A 24,018-nucleotide genomic window follows, 5' to 3' on the forward strand; every position below is an offset into this window, starting at 1 on the left:
ATATATTTATATATGTTTTGAATATTGGTATTTAGTTTCTTAATTGGATTGTGCAAAGTTAGCTATGAAAATATAATTATTTATGTTTCCTTAGTTATTTCCTGGATTCTAGATATAACCCTTATTCCTCCAATAGCTTATTGAATAAATGAATAAAATTATTTTTGTATAGCATCTGTGATATTGTGGTTGATTATTAGCAAGAATAAATTATGTTAGTATAAACTTTATGTTACTATCTATTGTTAAGAGCTACGTGGACCTGATCCTCTATTGGAGGTACGTAGGCAGCCTTCGGGTGCGGTCGAAATATAATATATGTTAAGACTTTAATTAGCAAATGGTACCGATGTAAATTCAAGCCATATTAATAGATTTTCATGTTGAATAAATTACTTATTGGAAATTTAATAAGTTTAATATGACTAAAATAATTAACATACAAATAATTATATTTATAAGATTATAGAAAAAAATAAAGCCACAAAAGAAATCACTGAATTAGAAAAGATATAGGAGAACAATTTTGATAAAGAGACTATGAGTGAATTAGACCCTTAATATTGCCAAAACATTACTATAACTTAGGATACAAGCATACAGAGTACCTAAAATGAATAACTTGGAAAGCTTGTCAAAGGAACGAAAATTGGCATGCGAATAGGTGCAATTTGTGATATAAAACAGCAATTGAAAGGCAGAGTCGCAGTCTAGATATAGAACGTAAGTTGGCATTTGAAAGGCAGTGCCGTAGTTCAGTTATGAGGCATAGACGAATTGTCACACCTATTCCAAATCCTCATTCACTAGCAGACTAAATGAAATTATTGCTTGAAAAAATAAAGAATAATGGCATAAAAATCATTCTTGGCACAATAAACTAGGATTTAAAAATATTTAGCGATTCTTTCCAAATTTGAATTGAAAATGGGGGAGCACCTATCGGTAGCAGGCCATATTGTATTTTTTTATTACTTGATGCTGGACTCCACGCTACACCTTGGATAACCAAGGCGGGGTATTAATCGTTGGTTAATTAAGGTAAAATTCTTAAATGGTGTAGAAAAACCTAAAACGCACTCATCGAAGCTGTCGCTCGCTACCGAATTTATTTTCCCGACTTCGTCCTCTGCACAAAAAGTTGGCCTTCTCGCTTCACCACTATTTTGGCCTCAAAAAAGTAGATATTGCCTTTGTGCTTTCTCCTAACTCTATTCACCTTTCAATCCTTTATTTCTATATCTTCTCTCTCGGTGTCGTTACCTCTCCTAAAAAATCAAGTATCTTTAAACTTGAGATTCTCCACCAAATTCAGCTGTCGAAACCTGTACTTGTGTTCGTCACGTCGAATGCTGCTCATTCAATTCCTAATCTCAAAACAATCGTACTCGACTCTCCCGAGTTTGAATCGCTGACGATGAGTCTAGCCGGAAGGAGGGAAGGTTTACCATTTGGACCCTAGGACAATTCTCTATCCTCACGGGCTAGTGGTCGAGTTAATGGAGTTGTTTTGGCTCTTCGAAATTTCAGATGCTTGGTGGCCCTAAGTCATGCGGTTTACACGAGCTGGATGGCAGCTGCAACTTTCTTTTTTTCCGTTGCCTTATTTTCATGTTTATAGTTTATGTTATTTCGTGAGAGTTTTAACTATGGGAGTGGCGGTGGTGTCCATAGGTAAATTTGCTATGAAGATAATGTTGACAGTAATTCAAGAGTGAAAGATAGATTGCACCCGCGGTGGTGCTGATAACTAAGGATCCTAGGTTGTTAGACGGCTAAGATTTTAGCTCTCTAGATGTTGTAGGTTGCAGCGTTGCTTCGCTTAGGAAAAGCGTAGTTGAACTGTTCCGTGAACAATTTCGAAATTTGACTTTATGTCAGGTTAGTTAAACACCAAACTTGGATTTTTACCATTAACCGGTGGTTAATTTCTCATATTGGTTATTCAATGTGTAGCGTATGATCCACCATTAAGTAATAAAAAAATACAGATGGAACGTCACGTTAGCTACCGGCAAATGCTCCCCCGCTTTCATTTCAAATTTGAATTGAATTGCTAATTGTTTTTAAATCCTAACTTATTGTACCAAGTAAAATCATTTTAATTAAATGCAAAAATTCATAAAGGTTTAAATTTTTTATGCCATTATCCAAAAATATATTAAATGTCATGAAATACATCATAATAGTTAATTGACAAAAGGAGAGAAGCACCACAGTACTTCTCCGTTTCGGTTAGTCAAAGAACCTTATAGGGGTGTTGGAGTTGGTGGTATTAGAGCTAACGTTTAGGCCTTTTCTAGGTTTTAAGGAGAAGAAACAAGTATAAGGAAATGTGTATACCTTATAGGTTAAGGTCTGGATATAACTCTACTATAGGCTTTTGTAAGTTGGCTAAGAATGTTATTTGACATTCAACATGTGTTAGAAGATACAGGTGATAGTCTAAAGTCGTGATCGCGATAATCTATTCAATGCTACAAATGTTTGTATTGTAAGCTGCAGATTGCATTATGGACATTGGAGCATTGAGTGGAAATTGTGTGCATCACTTTTAAGAATCTGCTAGGATATAGTAGATGCCTTATATCTAATGCAGTTGTACCATGACAAGTTTCTAACTGCTGTGAATTGACTTCGAATAAAAGTTTATATCCTTTTAGAATAAAATACTAGAGATATTAGCAATAAGGTATAGAGATTTTATATGAGAGCGACAATGTACTCAAAAAACATAATTATTTTTGTGTTGTTTATCATTAAAAAGAGGAATTTTATAAATATTATGATATAAGAGAAATGAAAAAAAGGAGAGGTATGAGTAGGTGAAATAGGCTAGAACATGTTAGTGACCAATCTTCTTGTTCACTTTTTACTGTGATGATTGTTTGATATCGAAACATAGTCTTATCCTTCGAGAGAAATAAAGTTGAATTATCATAATAACAGATTCAAGAGTTTTAAAGAAAGTATAATTATCTAAACATTATGTAAGAGGAGATTGAAGATACAAGGAGAATACGCACATAAAATAAGTGATAGTTATGAGATGGTAGGTGTGATTAAGGGGTTAATTTATCTCATTAATGACATATTAGTTACTCTAGCTAGGAAAAAAATAAGAAAGATTGTAGAGTCTATCCAACTTTTAAGAACATGACATAGATAGTGTATGATTTCGTAATGTACTTTTTGATAAATATTTCGATTCATCACTTGGAAGTGGATAGGGTTGCCTTTAAGATTATATTGAAGGTCTATGTTTAAAAACCGAATTAATCACTGCAATAGTTTATTCTTTTTTCCTTTTTAGAAGCATTATTATATTTGATAAGATTAGATAAATTATTTTGGCGGAATTGATATTATTTGAGATAATATTGTTGTTTATTGGAAGTTTAGTTTTTATCTATATTGATGATATAGTTAGATTTTAAACACTTTAATCGGTACAAGTAATTATTATTGATAGGTTATATTGATATCTGTTTACATATAAATATGTGTATATATATATATATATGTTTTGAATATTGGTATTTAGTTTCTTAATACGATTGTGCAAAGTATAGCTATGAAAATATGAAAATATAATTATTTATGTTTCCTTAGTTATTTACTAGATTCCAGATATAACCCTTATTCCTCCAATAGATTATTGAATAAATGAATAAGATTATTTTTGTATAGCATAGTGTGATATTGTGGTTGATTATTAGCAAGAAAAAATTATGTTAGTATAAACTTTATGTTATTATCTATTGTTAAGAGCTACGTGGACCTGATCCTCTATTGGAGGTACGTAGGCAGGCTTCGGGTGCGGTCCAAATATAACATATGTTAAGATTTTAATCAGCAAATAGTAGCGATGTAAATTCAAGCCATATTAATAGATTTTTATTTTGAATAAATTACTTATTGGAAATTTAATAAGTTTAATATGACTAAAATAATTAACATATATATAATTATATTTATAAGAGTATAGATAAAAATAAAGCCACAAAAGAAATCACTGAATTAGATAAGATATAGGAGAACAATTTTCATAAAGTGACCATGAGTGAATTAGACCCTTAATATTGCCAAAACTTGATTATAACTTAGGATAGAAGCATACAGAAGTACCTAAAATGAATAACTTGGAAAGCTTGTCAAAGGAACGAAAATTGGCATGCGAATAGGTGCGATTTGGGATATAGAACAGCAATTGAAAGGCAGTGTCACAATCTAGATATAAAACGTAAGTTGGCATTTGAAAGGCAGTGTCGTAGTTCAGTTATAAGGCATAGACGAAGTGTCACACCTATCCCAAATCCTCATTTACTAGCAAACTAAATGAAATTGTTTCTTGAAAAAATAAAGAATAATGGCATAAAAATCCAAAATTTTATTTCTTGGTACAATAAATTAGGATTTAAAAATATTTGGCGATTCTTTACAAATTTGAATTGAAAGTGGGGGAGTATCTGTCGGTAGCAGGCCATATTGTATTTTTATATTACTTGATGCTGGACTGTACGCTACACCATGGATAACCAAGGCGAGGTATTAATCGTTGGTTAATTAAGGTAAAATTCTTAAATGGTGTAGAAAAACGTAAAACGCTCTCATCGACGCCGTCGCTCGCTGCCGAATTTATTTTCCTGACTTCGTCCTTCGCACAAAAAGTTGGCCTTCTTGCTTCACCACCATTTTGGCCTCGGAAAAGTAGATATTGCCTTTGTGCTTTCTGCTAACTCTATTCAGCTTTCGGTCCTTTATTTCTATATCTTCTCTCTCGGTGTCGTTACCTCGCCTAAAAAATCAAGTATCTTTAAACTTGAGATTCTCCACCAAATTCAGCTGTCGAAACCTGTACTTGTGTTCGTCATGTCGAATGCTGCTCATACAATTCATAATCTCAAAACAATCGTACTTGACTCTCCCGAGTTTGAATTGCTGACGATGAGTCTAGCTGGAAGGAGGGAAGGTTTACCAATTGGACCCTGGGACAATTCTCTATCCTCACGGACTATTGGTCGAGTTAATGGAGTTGTTTTGGCTCATCGAAATTTCAGATGCATGGTGGCCCTAAGTCATGCGGTTTACACGAGCTAGATGGCAGTTGCAACTTGCTTTTTTTCCGTTGCCTTATTTTCATGTTTATAGTTTATGTTACTTCGTGAGAGTTTTAACTATGGGCGTGGCGGTGGTGTCCACAGGTAGATTTGATATTGTTGACTTATTTGCTAATCCTAATTGATTCTAGAGATTTGATTTGATTTGATTAGGATCCTTAATTATCTCTGTAATTATTATTTGATTATTTGCTTCCTGTTTAGATATGATTCTTTGTGTATAAATAGCCATGTAGACATATTGTACAAATCAAGAGTGAAATACAAGAATACTCAAAATTTTCCCAAAAATCTTCATGGTATCAGAGCCTTTTCCTGATTTTTTGGGTTCAAATTCAATTTTTCCTCTTTAGGGTTTTAAAACCCTAGATTTACTTTTTTGGTACTAACCCATTTAGGAGCCCTTCACTCTCTCACCGCCGGCACCAGAAGAACTGCCGGACTGCCGCCGGCCGACCGACCTGCTCCGACGCCGGAAAAGCTTGCGCGTGAGGCTCACGCGCCACCTCTTCCCGGCGCGTGACCCGGCGCTTCCAGGCGCGTGACCCACCGTCTGTCACTGCTTCGCCGCTCCGATCACTCCGGCGACGATTCCGACCATCTTCCGGCCTTCCCGTGCTGTTACCCGGTCTTTTTGGTGAATCAATTGGGCTCTCTTGTGTGTACAACCTTGGGTACCTCATATTCTTTCAGGGTTCATAAATCTTTACTATGGCAGAAGGTAAAAGGGTCTCGATTCCTAACTCTGATAATCCTTCCTTGCAAATTAGTCCCATAAAACTTGATGGAACCAACTATCTTGCTTGGTCAAGGTCTTGTTTGTTGTTTATCAAGGCTAGAGGGCTGCAGGGTTATGTCACTGGTAATAAAAAGCAACCTGATGAGCGTGATCCAGATCTTCCTCAATGGGACTCAAATAATTGTCTTGTTATGACATGGTTACTGAACTCGATGCAACCTAATATCTCTAAGTCCTATTTGTTAATTGATACTGCTGCAAAAATATGGAAAGCTTTGTCCTTAACTTATTCCAAGATTGGGAATGATGCCCAAATTTATGATATTCGGAATAAGATTCATGGTACTAAGCAAGGAGAAATGACTATCTCCCAATTTTATTCTGAGTTATGTGGCTTATGGCAGGAACTTGATTACTATCAAGACTTTCAGGCAGACTGCACTGGAGATACAGTCAAATTTCAGAGAATGATTGAAAAGGAGCGGGTCTATGATTTTCTTGCAGGGTTGAATAATGAATATGATCCAATTCGAGTCCAAGTGTTGGGAAGAAATCCTTTTCCTTCTCTACAAGAGGCCCACGCTCATGTTCAACAAGAGGAAAGTCGTCGACATGCTATGCTCTATACTGCACCAGTTGAAAAGGCTGGGTTGACTACTAGTTTGAGCACACCACAGCCTCCTACTTCTGAGAAAGATCAATTACACTGTGACTATTGTGGGAAACCGAGGCATACCAAAGAGACTTGTTGGAAGTTACATGGTCGTCCCACTAGAGGTCGTGGAGGAAAACGAGGTACCTCTAGAAATCAAGCTAATTTAGCTGAAACTGTGGAGGAGCCTTTTAAGGAGACAACAACGACTGAGTTTCTTTCCGCTAATGAACTTCAGAGTCTCAAGCGCCTCTTGTCTCATATTGACACCTCTTCATCCTCTGGTGCCACATCTAACTTTGTAAAGTCAGGTAATGCTTCCTCTTTTAATAATGTTCCATGGATTATCGATTCTGGTGCGAATAGACATATGACAGGCTCTTCTAAAGGCTTTCTCAATTATTCTCCTTCTCTAACCAAAGATAGTGTCAGAATTGCTGATGGCTCTTTTACTCCAATATTCGGAACAGGTTCTGTTATTTGCACATCCAACATTAAATTATCATCTGTCCTTCATGTTCCCCACTTTCCTGTCAACCTTTTATCTGTCAGTGCTATCACCAATGCCCTTAACTGTAAACTTGAATTCTTTCCTGATCATTGTGTTATTCAGGATCTTCGCACAGGGAAGAGGATTGGCAATGGTAGGCTGCATGATGGCTTATACATGTTGGAGAGTGATCCGGGTTCTTCGATATCTCAAGCTTGTTTTGGAGAAAATAAGGATGTCAATCGGGAAATAATACAATGGCACCGGCGATTAGGACATCCATCATTTTTTGTCTTAGAAAAACTTTATCCTGATTTGTTTGCTAAAACCCAGTTTGACTCTTTATTTTGTGATGCTTGTGAGTATGCTAAACACACTAGAACATCCTATCCTTTGAGTCATAATAAAAGTCAAATTCCTTTTGCAACTATTCATTCTGATGTTTGGGGGCCTACTCAAACTGTCTCCTTATCTGGTAATCGATGGTTTGTCACCTTTATTGATTGTTGCACTCGAATGACTTGGGTCTATCTGATTAAAGCTAAAAGTGATGTTTTTTCTTGTTTTCAATCTTTTCATAAGATGATTTGTACTCAATTTGATACTAAGATGAAAATTTTGAGAACTGACAATGGAAGAGAATACATGGATAGTAGCTTTTCTGCCTATTTGGAGAGTAATGGGATAGTACACCAGACTAGTTGTCCTTATACTAGTGCTCAAAATGGCGTTGCTGAGAGAAAAAATAGACATCTATTGGAGGTAGCTCGATCTCTTATGTTCACCATGAATCTACCCAAAGTATATTGGGGAGATGCAGTTCTTGTATCTGCTTACCTTATAAATAGAATGCCTCTCAAGACCCTTGACTTTATGAGTCCTTTGGCAGTTCTACAAGGGAAGAATTCATACGTTGTTCCACCAAAAATATTTGGGTGTGTTTGTTTTGTCCATACTAGAACGGCAGGGAAATTGGACCCCAAGGCCCTTAAATGTGTGTTTGTTGGGTATTCTCCGACACAGAAGGGATATAGGTGTTATCACCCTCCCTCTAGAAAATACTTAGTCAGTATGGATGTTACCTTTCGAGAAATTGAACCCTACTTCAATACCACCCACTCACCTCTTCAGGGGGAGAATAATGAGCAAGAAGAGGTGATCCAAAATTGTGTGATTCCGGATAATATGGTTCAACTAGAGAGTTTGAGTTCTAATCGACAGGGGGAGATGTCCAATCAGGGAGGAAGAATTGGTCGTTTGGACAAGCCAGATTTGAGAAGGTATTCAAGGAGAGACAAGGCAGAAGAGGCCATTATGCAGTCTACTCAGAGTCAAGAATCTTCTTCTGGTGAGTTATCCACAACTCTTGAATGCTTCAATGATTTAGATAAACCGATTGCACAAAGAAAAGGGGTCAGATCTTGTACTAAACATCCTATTTCTAACTTTGTTTCTTATGAATCCTTGTCTCCTTCCTATAGAGCCTTTGCCTTGTCTATTTCCTCTGTGTCTATTCCACAGGATTGGAAGAAAGCTCTTGCAGAACCTAAATGGAAGGAAGCAATGATTGAAGAGATGAAAGCATTGGCTAAAAATGAGACCTGGGAGCTCGTCACTCTTCCACCTGGAAAGAAACTCGTTGGCTGTAAGTGGGTGTTCACAGTGAAACACAAAGCTGATGGTACAATTGAACGATTTAAGGCTAGATTGGTTGCTAAAGGTTTCACCCAAACCTATGGAGTGGATTATCAAGAGACATTTGCCCCAGTTGCAAAAATGAATTCAATCAGAGTTCTGTTATCTTGCGCGGCCAACTTGGACTGGGACTTGCAACAGTTTGATGTGAAGAATGCTTTCCTCCATGGAGATTTAGAGGAAGAAGTATTCATGGAAATTCCTCCTGGGTTCGCTGATGAGAAGACACAAGGAAAGGTGTGCAAGTTAAAAAAGGCTTTGTATGGGCTAAAACAATCTCCCAGAGCTTGGTTTGACAGGTTTAGCAGAGCCATGATGTCCTTCGGTTACCAATAAAGCAATGCTGATCACACTCTGTTTATCAAACATCATAAGGGTAAGATCACCCTTCTTATTGTGTATGTTGATGATATAGTGGTGACAGGTGATGACAAAGAGGAAATGGCTCAACTAAAGAGGTTGTTAGCTCAGGAATTTGAAATCAAAGATCTGGGAAAACTGCAATATTTTCTAGGTATCGAGGTGGCTAGATCAGAAAAAGGAATTTTCATCTCTCAAAGAAAGTACATTCTGGATCTTTTGGGAGAAACTGGTATGATGGGGTGTAAACCAGCAGAATCTCCCATCGAAAGTAATCACAAGCTGAAAGCAGGAACTGGTGAGTCCGTGGATATTGGAAGATATCAGAGATTGGTAGGAAGGTTGATTTATCTCTCACACACTCGACCGGATATAGCCTATGCTGTTAGCTTAGTCAGCCAATTCATGCATGACCCTCGCGAGACTCATATGCAAGCTGTACTTCGCATCTTGAGATACCTAAAGTCTGCGCCAGGGAAAGGGCTTCTTTATTCCAAACATGGTCATCTCCGAATTGAAACTTTTACAGATGCAGATTGGGCAGGATCTCTCGATGACAGGAGATCCACATCTGGCTACTGCACAGTTGTGGGGGGAAACCTTGTCACTTGGAGGAGTAAAAAACAAAGTGTTGTTGCTCGGTCAAGTGCGGAAGCAGAATACAGAGCAATGGCCCAAGGAGTGTGTGAACTCTTATGGTTGCAGAAGTTATTGGAAGAGTTGAGATTGTCCGAGAGAGACAAGATAACCTTGTATTGTGACAATAAAGCTGCTATAAGTATAGCACAAAACCCAGTCCAACATGACCGAACGAAGCACATTGAAATTGATCGGCACTTCATTAAAGAAAAATTAACAGACGGTGTCTTGAGCCTAGTTCATGTGACTTCTACTGAGCAACTTGCGGATGTGTTTACTAAAGGGCTTAACAACAAGATCTATCATAATCTGATTTGCAAGTTGGGCATGTGTGACATCTTTGCACCAACTTGAGGGGGAGTGTTGACTTATTTGCTAATCCTAATTGATTCTAGAGATTTGATTTGATTTGATTAGGATCCTTAATTATCTCTGTAATTATTATTTGATTATATTCAATGCTACAAATGTTCGTATTGTAAGCTGTAGATTGCATTATGGACATTAGAGCATTGAGTGGAAATTGTGTACATCACTTTTAAGAATCTGCTAGGATATAATAGATGCCTTATATCTGATGTAGTTGTACCATGACAAGTTTCTAACTGCTATGAATTGACTTCAAATAAAAGTTTATATCCTTTTAGAATAAAATACTAGAGATATTAGCAATAAGGTATAGAAAAATTCTATGAGAGCGACAATGTACTCAAAAAACATAATTGTTTTTGTGTTGTTTATCATTAAAAAGAGGAATTTTATAAATATTATGATATAAGAGAAATGAAAAAAAGGAGAGGTATGAGTAGGTGAAATAGGCTAGAACATGTTAGTGACCAATCTTCTTGTTCACTTTTTACTGTGATGATTGTTTGATATCGAAACAGTCTTAACCTTTGAGAGAAATAAATTTGAATTATCATAGTAACGGATTCAAGAGTTTTAAAGAAAGTTTAATTATCTAAACATTGTGTAAGAGGAGATTGAAGATACAAGGAGAATACGCACATAAAATAAGTGATAGTTATGAGATGGTAGGTGTGATTAAGGGGTTAATTTATCTCATTAATGACATATTAGTTACTCTAGCTAGGAAAAAATAAGGAAGATTGTAGAGTCTATCAAACTTTTAAGAACATGACATAAATAGTGTATGAATTCCTAATGTACTTTTTGATAAATATTTCGATTCATCACTTGGAAGTGGATAGAGTTGCCTTTAAGATTATATTGAAGGTCTATGTTGGAAAACCGAATTAATCACTGCAATAGTTTATTCTTTTTCCCTTTTTAGAAGCATTATTATATTTGATAAGGTTAGATAAATTATTTTGGCGGAATTGATGTTATTTGAGATAATATTGTTGTTTATTGGAAGTTTAGTTTTTATCTATATTGGTGATATATTTTGATTTTAAACACTTTAATCGGTACAAGTAATTATTATTAATAGGTTATATTGATATCTGTTTATATATAAATATGTGTATATATATATATATATATATATATATATATATGTTTTGAATATTGGTATTTAGTTTCTTAAAAAGTATAGCTATGAAAATATGAAAATATAATTATTTATATTTCCTTAGTTATTTACTGGATTCTAGATATAACCCTTATTCCTCCAATAGATTGTTGAATAAATGAATAAGATTGTTTTTGTATAGCATAGCGTGATATTGTGGTTGATTATTAGCAAGAATAAATTATGTTAATATAAACTTTATGTTATTATCTATTGTTAAGAGCTACGTGGACCTGATCCTCTATTGGAGGTACGTAGGCAGCCTTCGGGTGCGGTCGAAATATAACATATGTTAAGACTTTAATTAGCAAATAGTAGCAATGTAAATTCAAGCCATATTAACAGATTTTCATGTTGAATAAATTACTTATTGGAAATTTAATAAGTTTAATATGACTAAAATAATTAACATACAAATAATTATATTTATAAGATTATAGATAAAAATAAAGCCACAAAAGAAATCACCGACTTAGCAATATAGGAGAACAATTTTCATAAAGAGACCATGAGTGAATTAGACCCTTAATATTGCCAAAACTTGACTATAACTTAGGATAGAAGCATACATAAGTACCTAAACTGAATAACTTGGAAAGCTTGTTAAAGTAACGAAAATTGGCATGCGAATAGGTGCAATTTGTGATATAAAAGGCAATGTCGCAGTCTAGATATAGAACGTAAGTTGGCATTTGAAAGGCAGTGTCGTAGTTCAGTTATGAGGCATAGACGAAGTGTCGCACCTATCCCAAATCCTCATTCACTAGCAGACTAAATGAAATTATTGCTTGAAAAAATAAAGAATAATGGCATAAAAATCCAAAATTTTATTTCTTGGCACAATAAATTAGGATTTAAAAATATTTGGCTATTCTTTCTAAATTTGAATTGAAAGTGGGGGAGTATCTGTCGGTAGCAGGCCATATTGTATTTTTATATTACTTAATGCTGGACTCTACGCTACACCTTGGATAACCGAGGTATTAATCGTTGGTTAATTAAGATAAAATTCTTAAATGGTGTAGAAAAACCTAAAATGCTCTCATCGATGCCGTCGCTCGCTGCCGAATTTATTTTTCCCACTTCGTCCTTCGCACAAAAAGTTGGCCTTCTTGCTTCACCACCATTTTGGCCTCAGAAAAGGAGATATTGCCTTCGTGCTTTCTCCTAGCTCTATTCACCTTTCGGTCCTTTATTTCTATATCTTCTCTCTCGGTGTTGTTACCTCTCATAAAAAATCAATTATCTTTAAACTTGATTCTCCACCAAATTCAGCTGTCGAAACCTGTACTTGTATTCGTCACGTCGAATGCTGCTCATACAATTCCTAATCTCAAAACAATCGTACTCGACTCTCCCGAGTTTGAATCGCTGATGATGAGTCTAGCTCACTGTGGAGAAATGGAAGGAGTGAAGGTTTACCAATTGGACCCTGGGACAATTCTCTATCCTCACGGACTACTAGTCGAGTTAATGGAGTGGTTTTGGCTCATCAAAATTTCAGATGCATGGTGGCCCAAAGTCATGCGGTTTACACGAGCTGGATGGCAGGTCACCGACTTCGTCCTTCGCACAAAAAATTGGCCTTCTCGCTTCACCACCATTTTGGCCTCAGAAAAGGAGATATTGCCTTCGTGCTTTCTCCTAACTCAATTCACCTTTCGATCCTTTATTTTTATATCTTCTCTCTCGGTGTTGTTACCTCTTTTAAACCTGTAATTGTGTTCGTCACGTTGAATGCTGCTCTTACAATTCCTAATCTCAAAACTATCTTACTCGACTCTTCCGAGTTTACTGTGGCTAGCTATTTCTGTTACTTGAATGCATATCCATGTGGGAATAATTTCTTTAGAAGTTCCACACTGTTGATTTTTTAGAATCCCAACCATGTGGTTTACATCTGTTATGCTCAAGCTGCTTGTAGTTAGGCGTTGATACCGGCTATTAACAAATTACTATTGGTGCACATGGTGCTCTTTGTTGCAATTTTCCTTTTTTTTGAGTTGGAATAGTAAGAATCACTCATTTAATAGCATTATGTCCACCTTGACTTCATTGAAGTGTCAAATGCATCATGCAATTGACTATTCTTATAGAAAAGTTAAGCCCTGTCGGTGCTCACTCACACATCATAGTTTACTACTAAGCAATTATAATGCCATAATGCAACTGAGCAATTGAGGATCCTAACTAATGAAAACTAAGTGTGGTTGTTCTCCTATAAAATGCTCTGGTTTACTAGAGATGTTAAAGCTACTGGCAATAAATATTGCCTAGAGGAGAATCTGGAAAATTGGCTCTTCTCTTCATAATCAGTGTCTCACTAAAAGGACATTACTGTACGATGCATGGAAATGCATGCTACATCTAGAATTCCTAACCTGTTGGACCTTGATGGCCTAAAACTTAGTTTCTTTAGGCTGGGTGTTGTCCCTTAACTTAGTTTTTGCACTCTTGAGCAATACCTGCCTGGCAGTTATTCCTTTGTTGCTGATGCTAGCTGTTTGTGTTCCGCCTACTGAAGTTGGTCCTTCAGGGTTTTATAGGTTTGGTGCTTTGAATTGCTCAAGTAGTCTAATTGATGAAGTTAAATATGCATAGACTAATTTAATTACTTTGTAACTGATGTTTCTCTCCCTACAATTTCAGATCCCGGTGCAAGTGCTGATCTTGCTGTGGTTTTAATGCAAGAAGGACTTGCACACATCTTACTTGTCGGTAAAAGGTAAGGTAATTCTTTGATTTTTTTTGGTTCAGTTGTTTAAAAATAAATAATCACATAAACATGAAGCAACAAAGCCTATAAGGAATGACTTCCACTCTACTTCATATCTTATTTTCTCGAATAGTTTTTTTATTGTCATGTTGTAAACTGTTATCCTGGTGCCTTATGGTGCTGTGACTAATACACTACAGCGTGACAGCTACTCGATCAAGGATAGAGACTTCAATTCCTCGAAAGCATGGCCCTGCCATTGCTGGTTATGAGTCGGTATGCTTCTTTTCTTCCAACACAGTGAATCCAAGTCATTTATATTTGAGTTGCTATTGGCTTGTCAATGTACTGGAGTTGTTATTACTGATGTGGCTTCTATGGTTCTGCCTCCTTTTGCATGGATTCTAAGGATTCATGAATTTATCAGAAGTGCTTTAAAACTCTATGTTTTACATTTCTTGTTCTCCTTGCTGCAGGCATTGAATAAGTTCTTTGAGCATGTTTTACAGGTGAGCATTTGATTTGTATTTTATGTTAGTATGCCTCTACCCTGCTTCTGAATTCACAATATGTTTCAGGAAAATTAAATACATGAAGCACTTCTTCCAATAGATTGTTGAATAAATGAATAAGATTGTTTTTGTATAGCATAGTGTGATATTGTGGTTGATTATTAGCAAGAATAAATTATGTTTGTATAAACTTTATGTTATTATCTATTGTTAAGAGCTACGTGGACCTGATCCTCTATTGGAGGTACGTAGGCAGCCTTCGGGTGCGGTCGAAATATAACATATGTTAAGACTTTAATTAGCAAATAGTAGCAATGTAAATTCAAGCCATATTAACAGATTTTCATGTTGAATAAATTACTTATTGGAAATTTAAAAAGTTTAATATGACTAAAAATTAAACATACAAATAATTATATTTATAAGATTATAGATAAAAATAAAGCCACAAAAGAAATCACCGACTTAGCAATATAGGAGAACAATTTTCATAAAGAGACCATGAGTGAATTAGACCCTTAATATTGCCAAAACTTGACTATAACTTAGGATAGAAGCATACATAAGTACCTAAACTGAATAACTTGGAAAGCTTGTTAAAGGAACGAAAATTGGCATCCGAATAGGTGCAATTTGTGATATAAAAGGCAGTGTCGCAGTCTAGATATAGAACGTAAGTTGGCATTTGAAAGGCAGTGTCGTAGTTCAGTTATGAGGCATAGACGAAGTGTCGCACCTATCCCAATTCCTCATTCACTAGCAGACTAAATGAAATTATTGCTTGAAAAAATAAAGAATAATGGCATAAAAATCCAAAATTTTATTTCTTGGCACAATAAATTAGGATTTAAAAATATTTGGCTATTCTTTCTAAATTTGAATTGAAAGTGGGGGAGCATCTGTCGGTAGCAGGCCATATTGTATTTTTATATTACTTGATGTTGGACTCTACGCTACACCTTGGATAACCAAGGCGAGGTATTAATCGTTGGTTAATTAAGATAAAATTCTTAAATGGTGTAGAAAAACCTAAAACGCTCTCATCGACGCCGTCGCTCGCTGCCGAATTTATTTTTTCCACTTCGTCCTTCGCACAAAAAGTTGGCCTTCTCGCTTCACCACCATTTTGGCCTCAGAAAAGGAGATATTGCCTTCGTGCTTTCTCTTAGCTCTATTCACCTTTCGGTCCTTTATTTCTATATCTTCTCTCTCGGTGTCGTTACCTCTCATAAAAAATCAATTATCTTTAAACTTGAGATTCTCCACCAAATTCAGCTGTCGAAACCTGTACTTGTGTTCGTCATGTCGAATGCTGCTCATACAATTCCTAATCTCAAAACAATCGTACTCGACTCTCCCGAGTTTGAATCGCTGATGATTGAGGATCCTAACTAATGAAAACTAAGTGTGGTTGTTCTCCTATAAAATGCTCTGGTTTACTAGAGATGTTAAAGCTACTGGCAATAAATATTGCCTAGAGGAGAATCTGGAAAATTAGCTCTTCTCTTCATAATCAGTGTCTCACTAAAAGGACATTACTGTACGGTGCATGGAAATGCATGCTAGAATTCCTAACCTGTTGGACCTTGATGGCCTAAAACTTAGTTTCTTTAGGCTGGGTGTTGTCCCTTAACTTAGTTTTTGCACTCTTGAGCAATACCTGCCTGGCAGTTATTCCTTTGTTGATGATGCTAGCTGTTTGTGTTCCGCCTACTGAAGTTGGTCCTTCAGGGTTTTATAGGTTTGGTGCTTTGAATTGCTCAAGTAGTCTAATTGATGAAGTTAAATATGCATAGACTAATTTAATTACTTTGTAACTGATGTTTCTCTCCCTACAATTTCAGATCCCGGTGCAAGTGCTGATCTTGCTGTGGTTTTAATGCAAGAAGGACTTGCACACATCTTACTTGTCGGTAAAAGGTAAGGTAATTATTTGATTTTTTTTGGTTCAGTTGTTTAAAAATAAATAATCACATAAACATGAAGCAACAAAGCCTATAAGGAATGACTTCCACTCTACTTCATATCTTATTTTCTCGAATGTTTTTTTTATTGTCATGTTGTAAACTGTTATCCTGGTGCCTTATGGTGCTGTGACTAATACACTACAGCGTGACAGCTACTCGATCAAGGATAGAGACTTCAATTCCTCGAAAGCATGGCCCTGCCATTGCTGGTTATGAGTCGGTATGCTTCTTTTCTTCCAACACAGTGAATCCAAGTCATTTATATTTGAGTTGCTATTGGCTTGTCAATGTACTGGAGTTGTTATTACTGATGTGGCTTCTATGGTTCTGCCTCCTTTTGCATGGATTCTAAGGATTCATGAATTTATCAGAAGTGCTTTAAAACTCTATGTTTTACATTTCTTGTTCTCCTTGCTGCAGGCATTGAATAAGTTCTTTGAGCATGTTTTACAGGTGAGCATTTGATTTGTATTTTATGTTAGTATGCCTCTACCTTGCTTCTGAATTCACAATATGTTTCAGGAAAATTAAATACCTGAAGCACTTCTTCACCAGTTCTGATAGATTTTATCCATGTGTAGGCTTTCCTAAAGCATATTGATTTCAGTGTCATTCGTTGTGCGGTGATTGCAAGCCCTGGTTTCACTAAGGTTTGCAATAAATATGCCATTCTCCTACACCCCCCCCCCCTGTTTTCATTCAACTTCCTACTTGCTAATATGGCTTTGATCTCTTGTGAAATGATTTTTTTTTCTGCAGCAATATATACAATAGTCGAGTGTTTTATTCTTCAGGATCAGTTTCATCGTCACTTATTGTTGGAGGCAGAGAGGGGACAGCTGAGACCCATTATTGAGAACAAGTCACGCATAGTGCAAGCTCAGGATACAAGTATGTTTGTTATCTTTGCTTCCAGTGTTAATAGTGGTTAAAACAATGAATGAAACTTTGCAGGGCAGAGGTATCAAGCATAATGGCATACTGGAATATGATGTTTTGGGATAAATTTCTTGAGCATATATACTTTATGTTTATATGGTACTGGATTTTCTTGTTAACTTGGTTATGCGCCCTGAAGTTTTTGCGGTGTCTTGTTTGATCGTTTGTTGTTCAGCGCTTTTCTTCTTTTATCTCCTTTTGCTCTATCGTTAACTTAATTTGCGTCTGTTTCTTACTATGTTTTTCTTTTCTTTTAGGTGTGACCAGGATTCTTATAAATCAAAGCAATTAGGGACGGTATTGGAACCAGAGGATGATTCTGATGTTCTAATTGAAGGTAAAAATGTCTACAAGTCATTTGGGGATAAGGATATACTGAGAGGTGTCAGCTTCAAGGTGACTTTTGTTAGAAATTGATGCGTGTTCTCTTTCTATCTAATGGTTCTTTCTATTATTAGCATATATTCTTACAACTGTTATGCACAGCATATTAACTCTTGATCAACATTCTTGTGGTAAACGTCGTTCTCTGTTCTGTTCACAATTCAACTTCTGAGTGATATTGAGCTATTGTTTTACTGCTTCTGCTTGTGGTTTGCCTATTGCACCAAACAATGTAAAAGAAATTACGGTAACAACTGGTTTTTGTTGAGCTAAGGCCTTTCATGTGAGATTATAAAATTTGATTCAAAGTTGCATAATAAACTAACGACTCTTTTGAAGAATGAGCAAGGAATTAGGAACCAAGTATGGCTGTTAGATTACCTATGGAATTGTTGTTTAATGATTACAAGCTTCCCTGAATTGTCCGGTGGAGGGGAAGGTTTCAACGTTTTTCTGTACTGGCCATGTTATTGTTTTGGTCTTGTACACAATCTTGAGTTGCATCCAGCTCTTTTTAGATGTTTGACTTGGTTTATGGGGTTTATAATGGGAAAAGGGAAAAGAAAATCTTATTTCCTTTGTTTCAATATTATTAGTCAATAGTTCAACTAATGTGGTTAATTTGCATTGGGGAAGGTTTCAACGTTTTTCTGTACTGGCCATGTTATTGTTTTGGTCTTGTACACAATCTTGAGTTGCATCCAGCTCTTTTTAGATGTTTGACTTGGTTTATGGGGTTTATAATGGGAAAAGGGAAAAGAAAATCTTATTTCCTTTGTTTCAATATTATTAGTCAATAGTTCAACTAATGTGGTTAATTTGCATTCTTTTGCAAAAATTTGGGTTTACAGTAGAATATCTTAGTGACCAAAATCTTCTTCTTCACATTTTTCAACTACGAGTTCTAATAACCAAATCACTCTTTTTTAAATTCCAGAACATCTTAATAGCCAAATCGATGACTATGAATAAGAAGGAAAATAGTGAAGGGTTACAATCTTCGACGCAAGTATTTAACATGAGAACCAACTATAGGATGTTAAATTTGATTAATTAAATATATAGAAATTATTTAAAATTTGCAAAATTTCATCTCAGATGGTTGTTCTGCTTGCATAATTCTGAATATTGGTAGAGTTCATGGAAAGTTAATTTCTTTTCCTTCCCCTTTTTTTTCTCTTGTTGTGTTCTCCTTGTCATATTTTTGTCACTAATATTAATTATGAATTATTTTTAAGTTATTCATCTTGATTGTGAGTTTCAATCACGCAGGTCTTCCTGTTTACTTTATTGAGCCTCAACACCCTGACAAGTTCTTTTGGAGAGGGCAGTTTTACGGAGAACATGATGATTTCTATCGTTTTTCATTTTTCAGCCGTGCTGCACTTGAATTGCTTCTTCAAGCTGGCAAAAAAACCAGACATAATTCATTGCCATGACTAATTTAAAATTTGCTTCTGCCTTAATTTTCTTACAGTGCATGATCATACATTTTACAACTACGGAAAACTATATGAATGGGTCATTTGATTCTCTGTTTGGAGTTTTCTTGAATATTTGTTATTTTCTTTGTGAATGTGCATCCAATCCTAGAAGTCTTTCATATTTTATTGAATACGTGGGCTGCATAACAAGAATGGTGCCACAGAAAGGTGTACACCGTATTAGACATGCAATATACCGTACCCTAGAGTTGGGAGGACAATTTCTACTACTTGGCTCAAGCCCAGTTGCACATGTATTTCTCTTTATGCTACTGAAAATATGCAATGCTCTGTACCTCTGTTTTGCGATTTTGTCAGATTTGTATTTAACATGCTATTATTGACTGTTATTCTGATGGATAAAAATGTTTCCCCGAGCAGGGATCGAATGGTGCTTTAGAACATGCATTTAACCATTACAGGAACGATCCTGAGAACTGTAGCGACGATTTGATTTCAACTACCTTTAATTGTTTCATTTTCATGGAATTTTCTGTGGGAAATTTATCCTTTCAGAGTAGAAGATGACAGTTCTTTTACAAGACAGTTGCAGAGAAGATGCACTTTTAGCATGCAAAAATTACATTATGCTTTGAATTAAATCACAACAATTTACATATCATCACAGCGCAATATAATCTGAAGTTCAAACATAAAAACTCTCCTTTTTTTCTCATGTGGGTCATGGTACAAATTTCTGCAAGTGTGAGTAGACTAGGGATACCCAACTATAACTGGTGGTCTGAGGCTTGGTCTCTTATGTGGGTCGTGGTACAAATTTCTCCAATGTCCTACCTGCAGCTACAAGGCTTTCGTCCTTTTCCAAGCCATTGGAAAGGTGTACAATCACTGTACCATTTCCTCATTTGATGTTTAAAAGTTAGTGAACGGATTCCAATTCATTTGATGAAATTGTTTTTTGCAAGGCAGTTTCTACTGAAGGCAGGGCCATGCAGAATGTAGGATTGACAGGCTTGACGTTTTGGTCGCCAAATGTTAACATTTTTCGTGATCCCAGATGGGGAAGAGGCCAAGAGGCCCCTGGTTAGAAGTCCATTTATTATTTTTCTTTTGTGTGCTTTTGAATTGTGATAATTCAGGTAACAAAGCAAGACATGGAAGATACATTTCAACCTCCATTTAGAAGTTGTGTTCTTGATGGTAATGTTGCCAGTGTAATGTGTTCCTACAATCAGGTCAATGGTAAGCCAACATGTGCTGATCCAAATCTTCTTTCTGGGGTCATTCGAGGCGAATGGAAATTGAATGGGTATATATTCATTCTCCGAATTTTGAGTTTCATAGTTGATCATCTGGTTTGAATTTGGCTCGGTTTTTGCAGATACATAGTTTCTGACTGTGATTCAGTATATGAGTTCTTCAATGGACAACACTATACCAAAACACCAGAAGAAGCTGCAGCTACAGCAATATTGGCAGGTAATGCTTGAAATGCTAATTTCTCGTTAAAGTTGATTATCAGGTTGCTTGTTAATTGCATTTTTTCCTTAAAAGAGGCTTAGTATTTATAATGAAATTGCAATTTTTTTTAATTTGATAGGTCTGGATCTCAATTGCTGGTGATTCTTAGGCCAGCACACTGAAGTCTTGGTCCCACTATGATGAGTCGATTATTGACAAGGCTGTCTCAAATAATTTTGCTACTATGATGAGACTTGGTTTTTTTTATGGTGATCCTACCAAGCAAATCTATGGAAATCTTGGTCCAAAACATGGTATCCACTATCATTCATGAACATGAGAGCAGATCCTTTGACGGGCTATCCAGGCAGAACCTACAGATTTCATACTGGAGAAACTGTTTATTCATCCAAGAGCTCCAAGCATAGCCCATCTGCAGTGAATCACTTCAAGCTCACGGTTCTTGACAAAAGTTTCTGAGTCAGCACAGAGACCAACAGTATCCCATCCATAGTCACCTGGGAACTCACTAGTCAAGTAAGACGGAAGCTCACTGGAGAATGGACATGGCCATTGCCCATGAGCTTAGGGGCAAAGGAGAAGAGCTTCACCGCCTTGCTAGTGGAAGTGGTGGGTCGAAAAGAGAAGGGGTCCAATGGGTATTAATAGATAGTTGGGGATGGATTTCCTTATTTCAGTGAAATCTACTTTCAGGATTCCATAAGAGGGGTATTTAAATCTGTCACTTCATTGGAAGTTGTAGATTTTATTTGTTTGTTCTTTTTATCCTATATGATATTCTTTGGACCGCTAAATTCTTTTATTTATTTATTGTTCATATCGACGTTCCATATTTAGATTGATCGATCCATACTTTAATAAATTTTCACATTAAAAAAAATTCTTTTTAATTCTTTTTATCAGTGTATGTAAATACTATCGGAAAGTATTAGAATGAATGAATAGACCCCTTATTAAAAAGTAATAAATTATATAACTTCTAAAATATAGTAAATTTCACCTCTTAAATGTTATTTTTTTATTTAAATTATAAATTTTTATTTTATTAATAATATATTTTTTATTAGATTACCATTATTTAATTTAAATAATTTAAAAAGGACTATTTATAATTCTAAGATCATAAATTCTTTTATTGAATAAATTTTTATATTATAATTTGATTTTACACAATATAGAAAAAATCAAACGTATAATTTATATGTATCGAATTACAGTAATTTTTAATATAATAATTTAGAATGAATTCTTTGAAATAAAATTATTTTATAAAATTATTTAAAGTTCACACTTAAAATTATAAGATTAGTACATTTATCACTCTTGATATTCTGAGATCCAGAAAATAGAGTTTACAATGTGAGTGTAAACTTGGCCTGGGAAGATCACGTCTTCCCCTTTTTATTCCTTTTCTTTGTCCTCTAGTAACGCATAACTGCCATCCTACTACAGTGTCACTTGTTCCTGTTACTCAGGCCCGTATGTACGGACGTGCCAGCGTACTTCTCTCTGTCAGGCGGCCATTTAATTTCCCCTGGCACGCATGCTAATAGAGCTGTGAGGTAGTTGGGCCTACTCTCCTACCTTCCATCACATCACCGGGCTAAGCTATCTTCTGGTGGACCGGCGCGTGGGGTCAGTCCGGTCCGCCTTAGTCACGGGCTGAAGTATGCAATGTTGGGCCGGTCTGCTTTAGAGGGTCCTGATGGGCTTTGGGCCTATGTTCTTCTCCAGGGTCCAGCCTCATCCCGGGTGTAAGAAGCCCGACGGTCATTAAGTGCCCCTTAACCTCCTCAGTAGTTATTTCATGAGTAATGAGGGGGTAAATCCCTAGGCCCCCATTATGACCATGCGGCTCGGGGGAGGCTCCTGTCAAAAACGTCATTTCTCTGCCTTTACTCTTTTCAAAATCAAACTCCCCATTTCTCTCTAGAATCTTCTTCTTGCTTTGCTCTCTGTACTTTGTCTCTCTCATCTCCTGTAAAATTTCTTTGAGGTAGGTCTTTTGCTCTCTAATAGTTGTTCTTAGAATTCCTGATGTTGCAACTCTGAGGTCTAGCATCACCTCTGCATCCCTCTCCAACTTCTTTTCTCGGGAATACCTAGATACCTCCCTCTACTGCATTAGGGCTCCTCACCGCAATGAGAGGATTGTTCTCGTCGTTCCTCCGCCACCAGGTTTGATTGATCCCCAACGGGATCGCAGCTTGATCTTTTTTGTTAAGCAACGCGATTTTTGTCTGCCTTCCCCTTTTCTCCCTTCTTCATTAAGGTTTTCCATTACTTTGGAGTAACCCCTCACATGCTCTCACCCAACTCCACTCTTTTTATGTGTTCCTTTGAATCAATCAGCTTGTACTAGGGTTTTACCCCCTCTGCTGTTTTATTTTCCACCTTTTTCTGTCTAGTCCGTGCTAGCCAGAGGTTCTATTATTTTGCTTGCTCCTCGAGGAGGGTTGTCAATCTTCTCGGGGTATAAGGACTCCATTAAAGGTTGGGTTGAAGGTTTCACAGTGGTAGAGCTAAAGGAATGTTCGGGAATAACTTGGGATGTGGACCTCTCCTAGAGGGATGTCCCCCCAAGTTGTAATGACCTTCCCCGGCTGCCCCTGGTAGACCAGATCTGTCTTCTCCAACTGACCTCTATCTCGAGGAAGTATGATGTCGAGAAGTGCATGTTCGTGTCTAATCTTCGGGACTACCAGAAAGCTGGTATTTGTTTGTTTGATGCCTTTTGCCTTTTTCTTGTATTTGTTTCTAACTGTGAGTTATTTTTTTGTTTTTCGCAGCCTCTTCTGCATCGATGGACAAGATTAAGCCCCCTAAGAACTTCACGATGTCCTGGGAAAATATGAAGGCCACCTTGAAGGCCTTTCGGGCTGGTCGATTTGTGGAAAACGTGACCCGAGAGGTTTTTCACGCCATCTCCCCTCTTATGGCTGGCCGGACTACTTCTCCTGCCCCTGCTTCATCTCGAGCACTAGTGCCTGCCCCTAAGGGCTCTCGTTCTGTAGACTCCAAGGCTTCCACCCAAGGCAGGACTCCGGGCTCCTCCAAGTCCCCTGTGGCTCCAAGGCCCAAGTTGACATCCACTCCAGCTTCCTAGGAGCCCATCACTATCAAGAAATCTACGGAGGGTGGTTCCAAGGGAGGGGCTGAGGTTTCTCCTTCTGCAGCACAACCTAAGTAGAAGGGATCTGTAGCTCGATGGGGACTACTGCTTCGGTGTCGAATGCCAATGCAAACGGTGTTTCCTTCATGGGTGTCCGAGGAGTAGTCCGGAGCGCCCAAAGAATTCTGTTGAGCTCAGCTGTCTAGTTCTTCCTCGCTTCATCCAGCCACTT

The 24,018-nt window shown here is 36.7% G+C and overlaps 1 protein-coding gene across 35 annotated transcripts in view; it reads left to right on the top strand.

Moving 5' to 3' along the window:
* Positions 1–21,510, top strand: part of LOC110608291 (protein PELOTA 1) — a 36,776-nt gene extending 15,266 nt beyond the window's left edge. For 4 of the 35 annotated variants that reach the window (XR_006348155.1, XR_006348145.1, XR_006348152.1 and 1 more), the window contains 13 exons: positions 13,879–13,954; positions 14,154–14,221; positions 14,422–14,454; positions 16,302–16,377; positions 16,577–16,644; positions 16,845–16,877; positions 17,006–17,074; positions 17,184–17,315; positions 17,621–17,700; positions 19,020–20,069; positions 20,162–20,501; positions 20,574–20,671; positions 20,793–21,510. Coding sequence is in view for 1 of the 35 variants with exons in the window: in XM_043949255.1 (XP_043805190.1) it covers positions 16,337–16,377; positions 16,569–16,644; positions 16,845–16,877; positions 17,006–17,074; positions 17,219–17,315; positions 17,621–17,655 (351 nt within the window). In the remaining 34 variants the exon portion in view is untranslated. Of the gene's footprint in view, positions 1–11,877; positions 13,776–13,878; positions 13,960–14,145; positions 14,222–14,421; positions 14,455–14,896; positions 16,199–16,301; positions 16,383–16,568; positions 16,645–16,844; positions 16,878–17,005; positions 17,075–17,183; positions 17,316–17,620; positions 18,187–18,383; positions 18,992–19,019; positions 20,070–20,157; positions 20,502–20,573; positions 20,672–20,792 lie in introns of those variants that run through there. The other 31 variants (XR_006348154.1, XR_006348165.1, XR_006348168.1 and 28 more) reach the window with 31 other exon arrangements.
* Positions 21,511–24,018: the final 2,508 nt, after the last annotated feature.

This window comes from Manihot esculenta, chromosome 13, assembly GCF_001659605.2.
Source record: "Manihot esculenta cultivar AM560-2 chromosome 13, M.esculenta_v8, whole genome shotgun sequence".
Taxonomy (NCBI): Eukaryota; Viridiplantae; Streptophyta; class Magnoliopsida; order Malpighiales; family Euphorbiaceae; genus Manihot; species Manihot esculenta.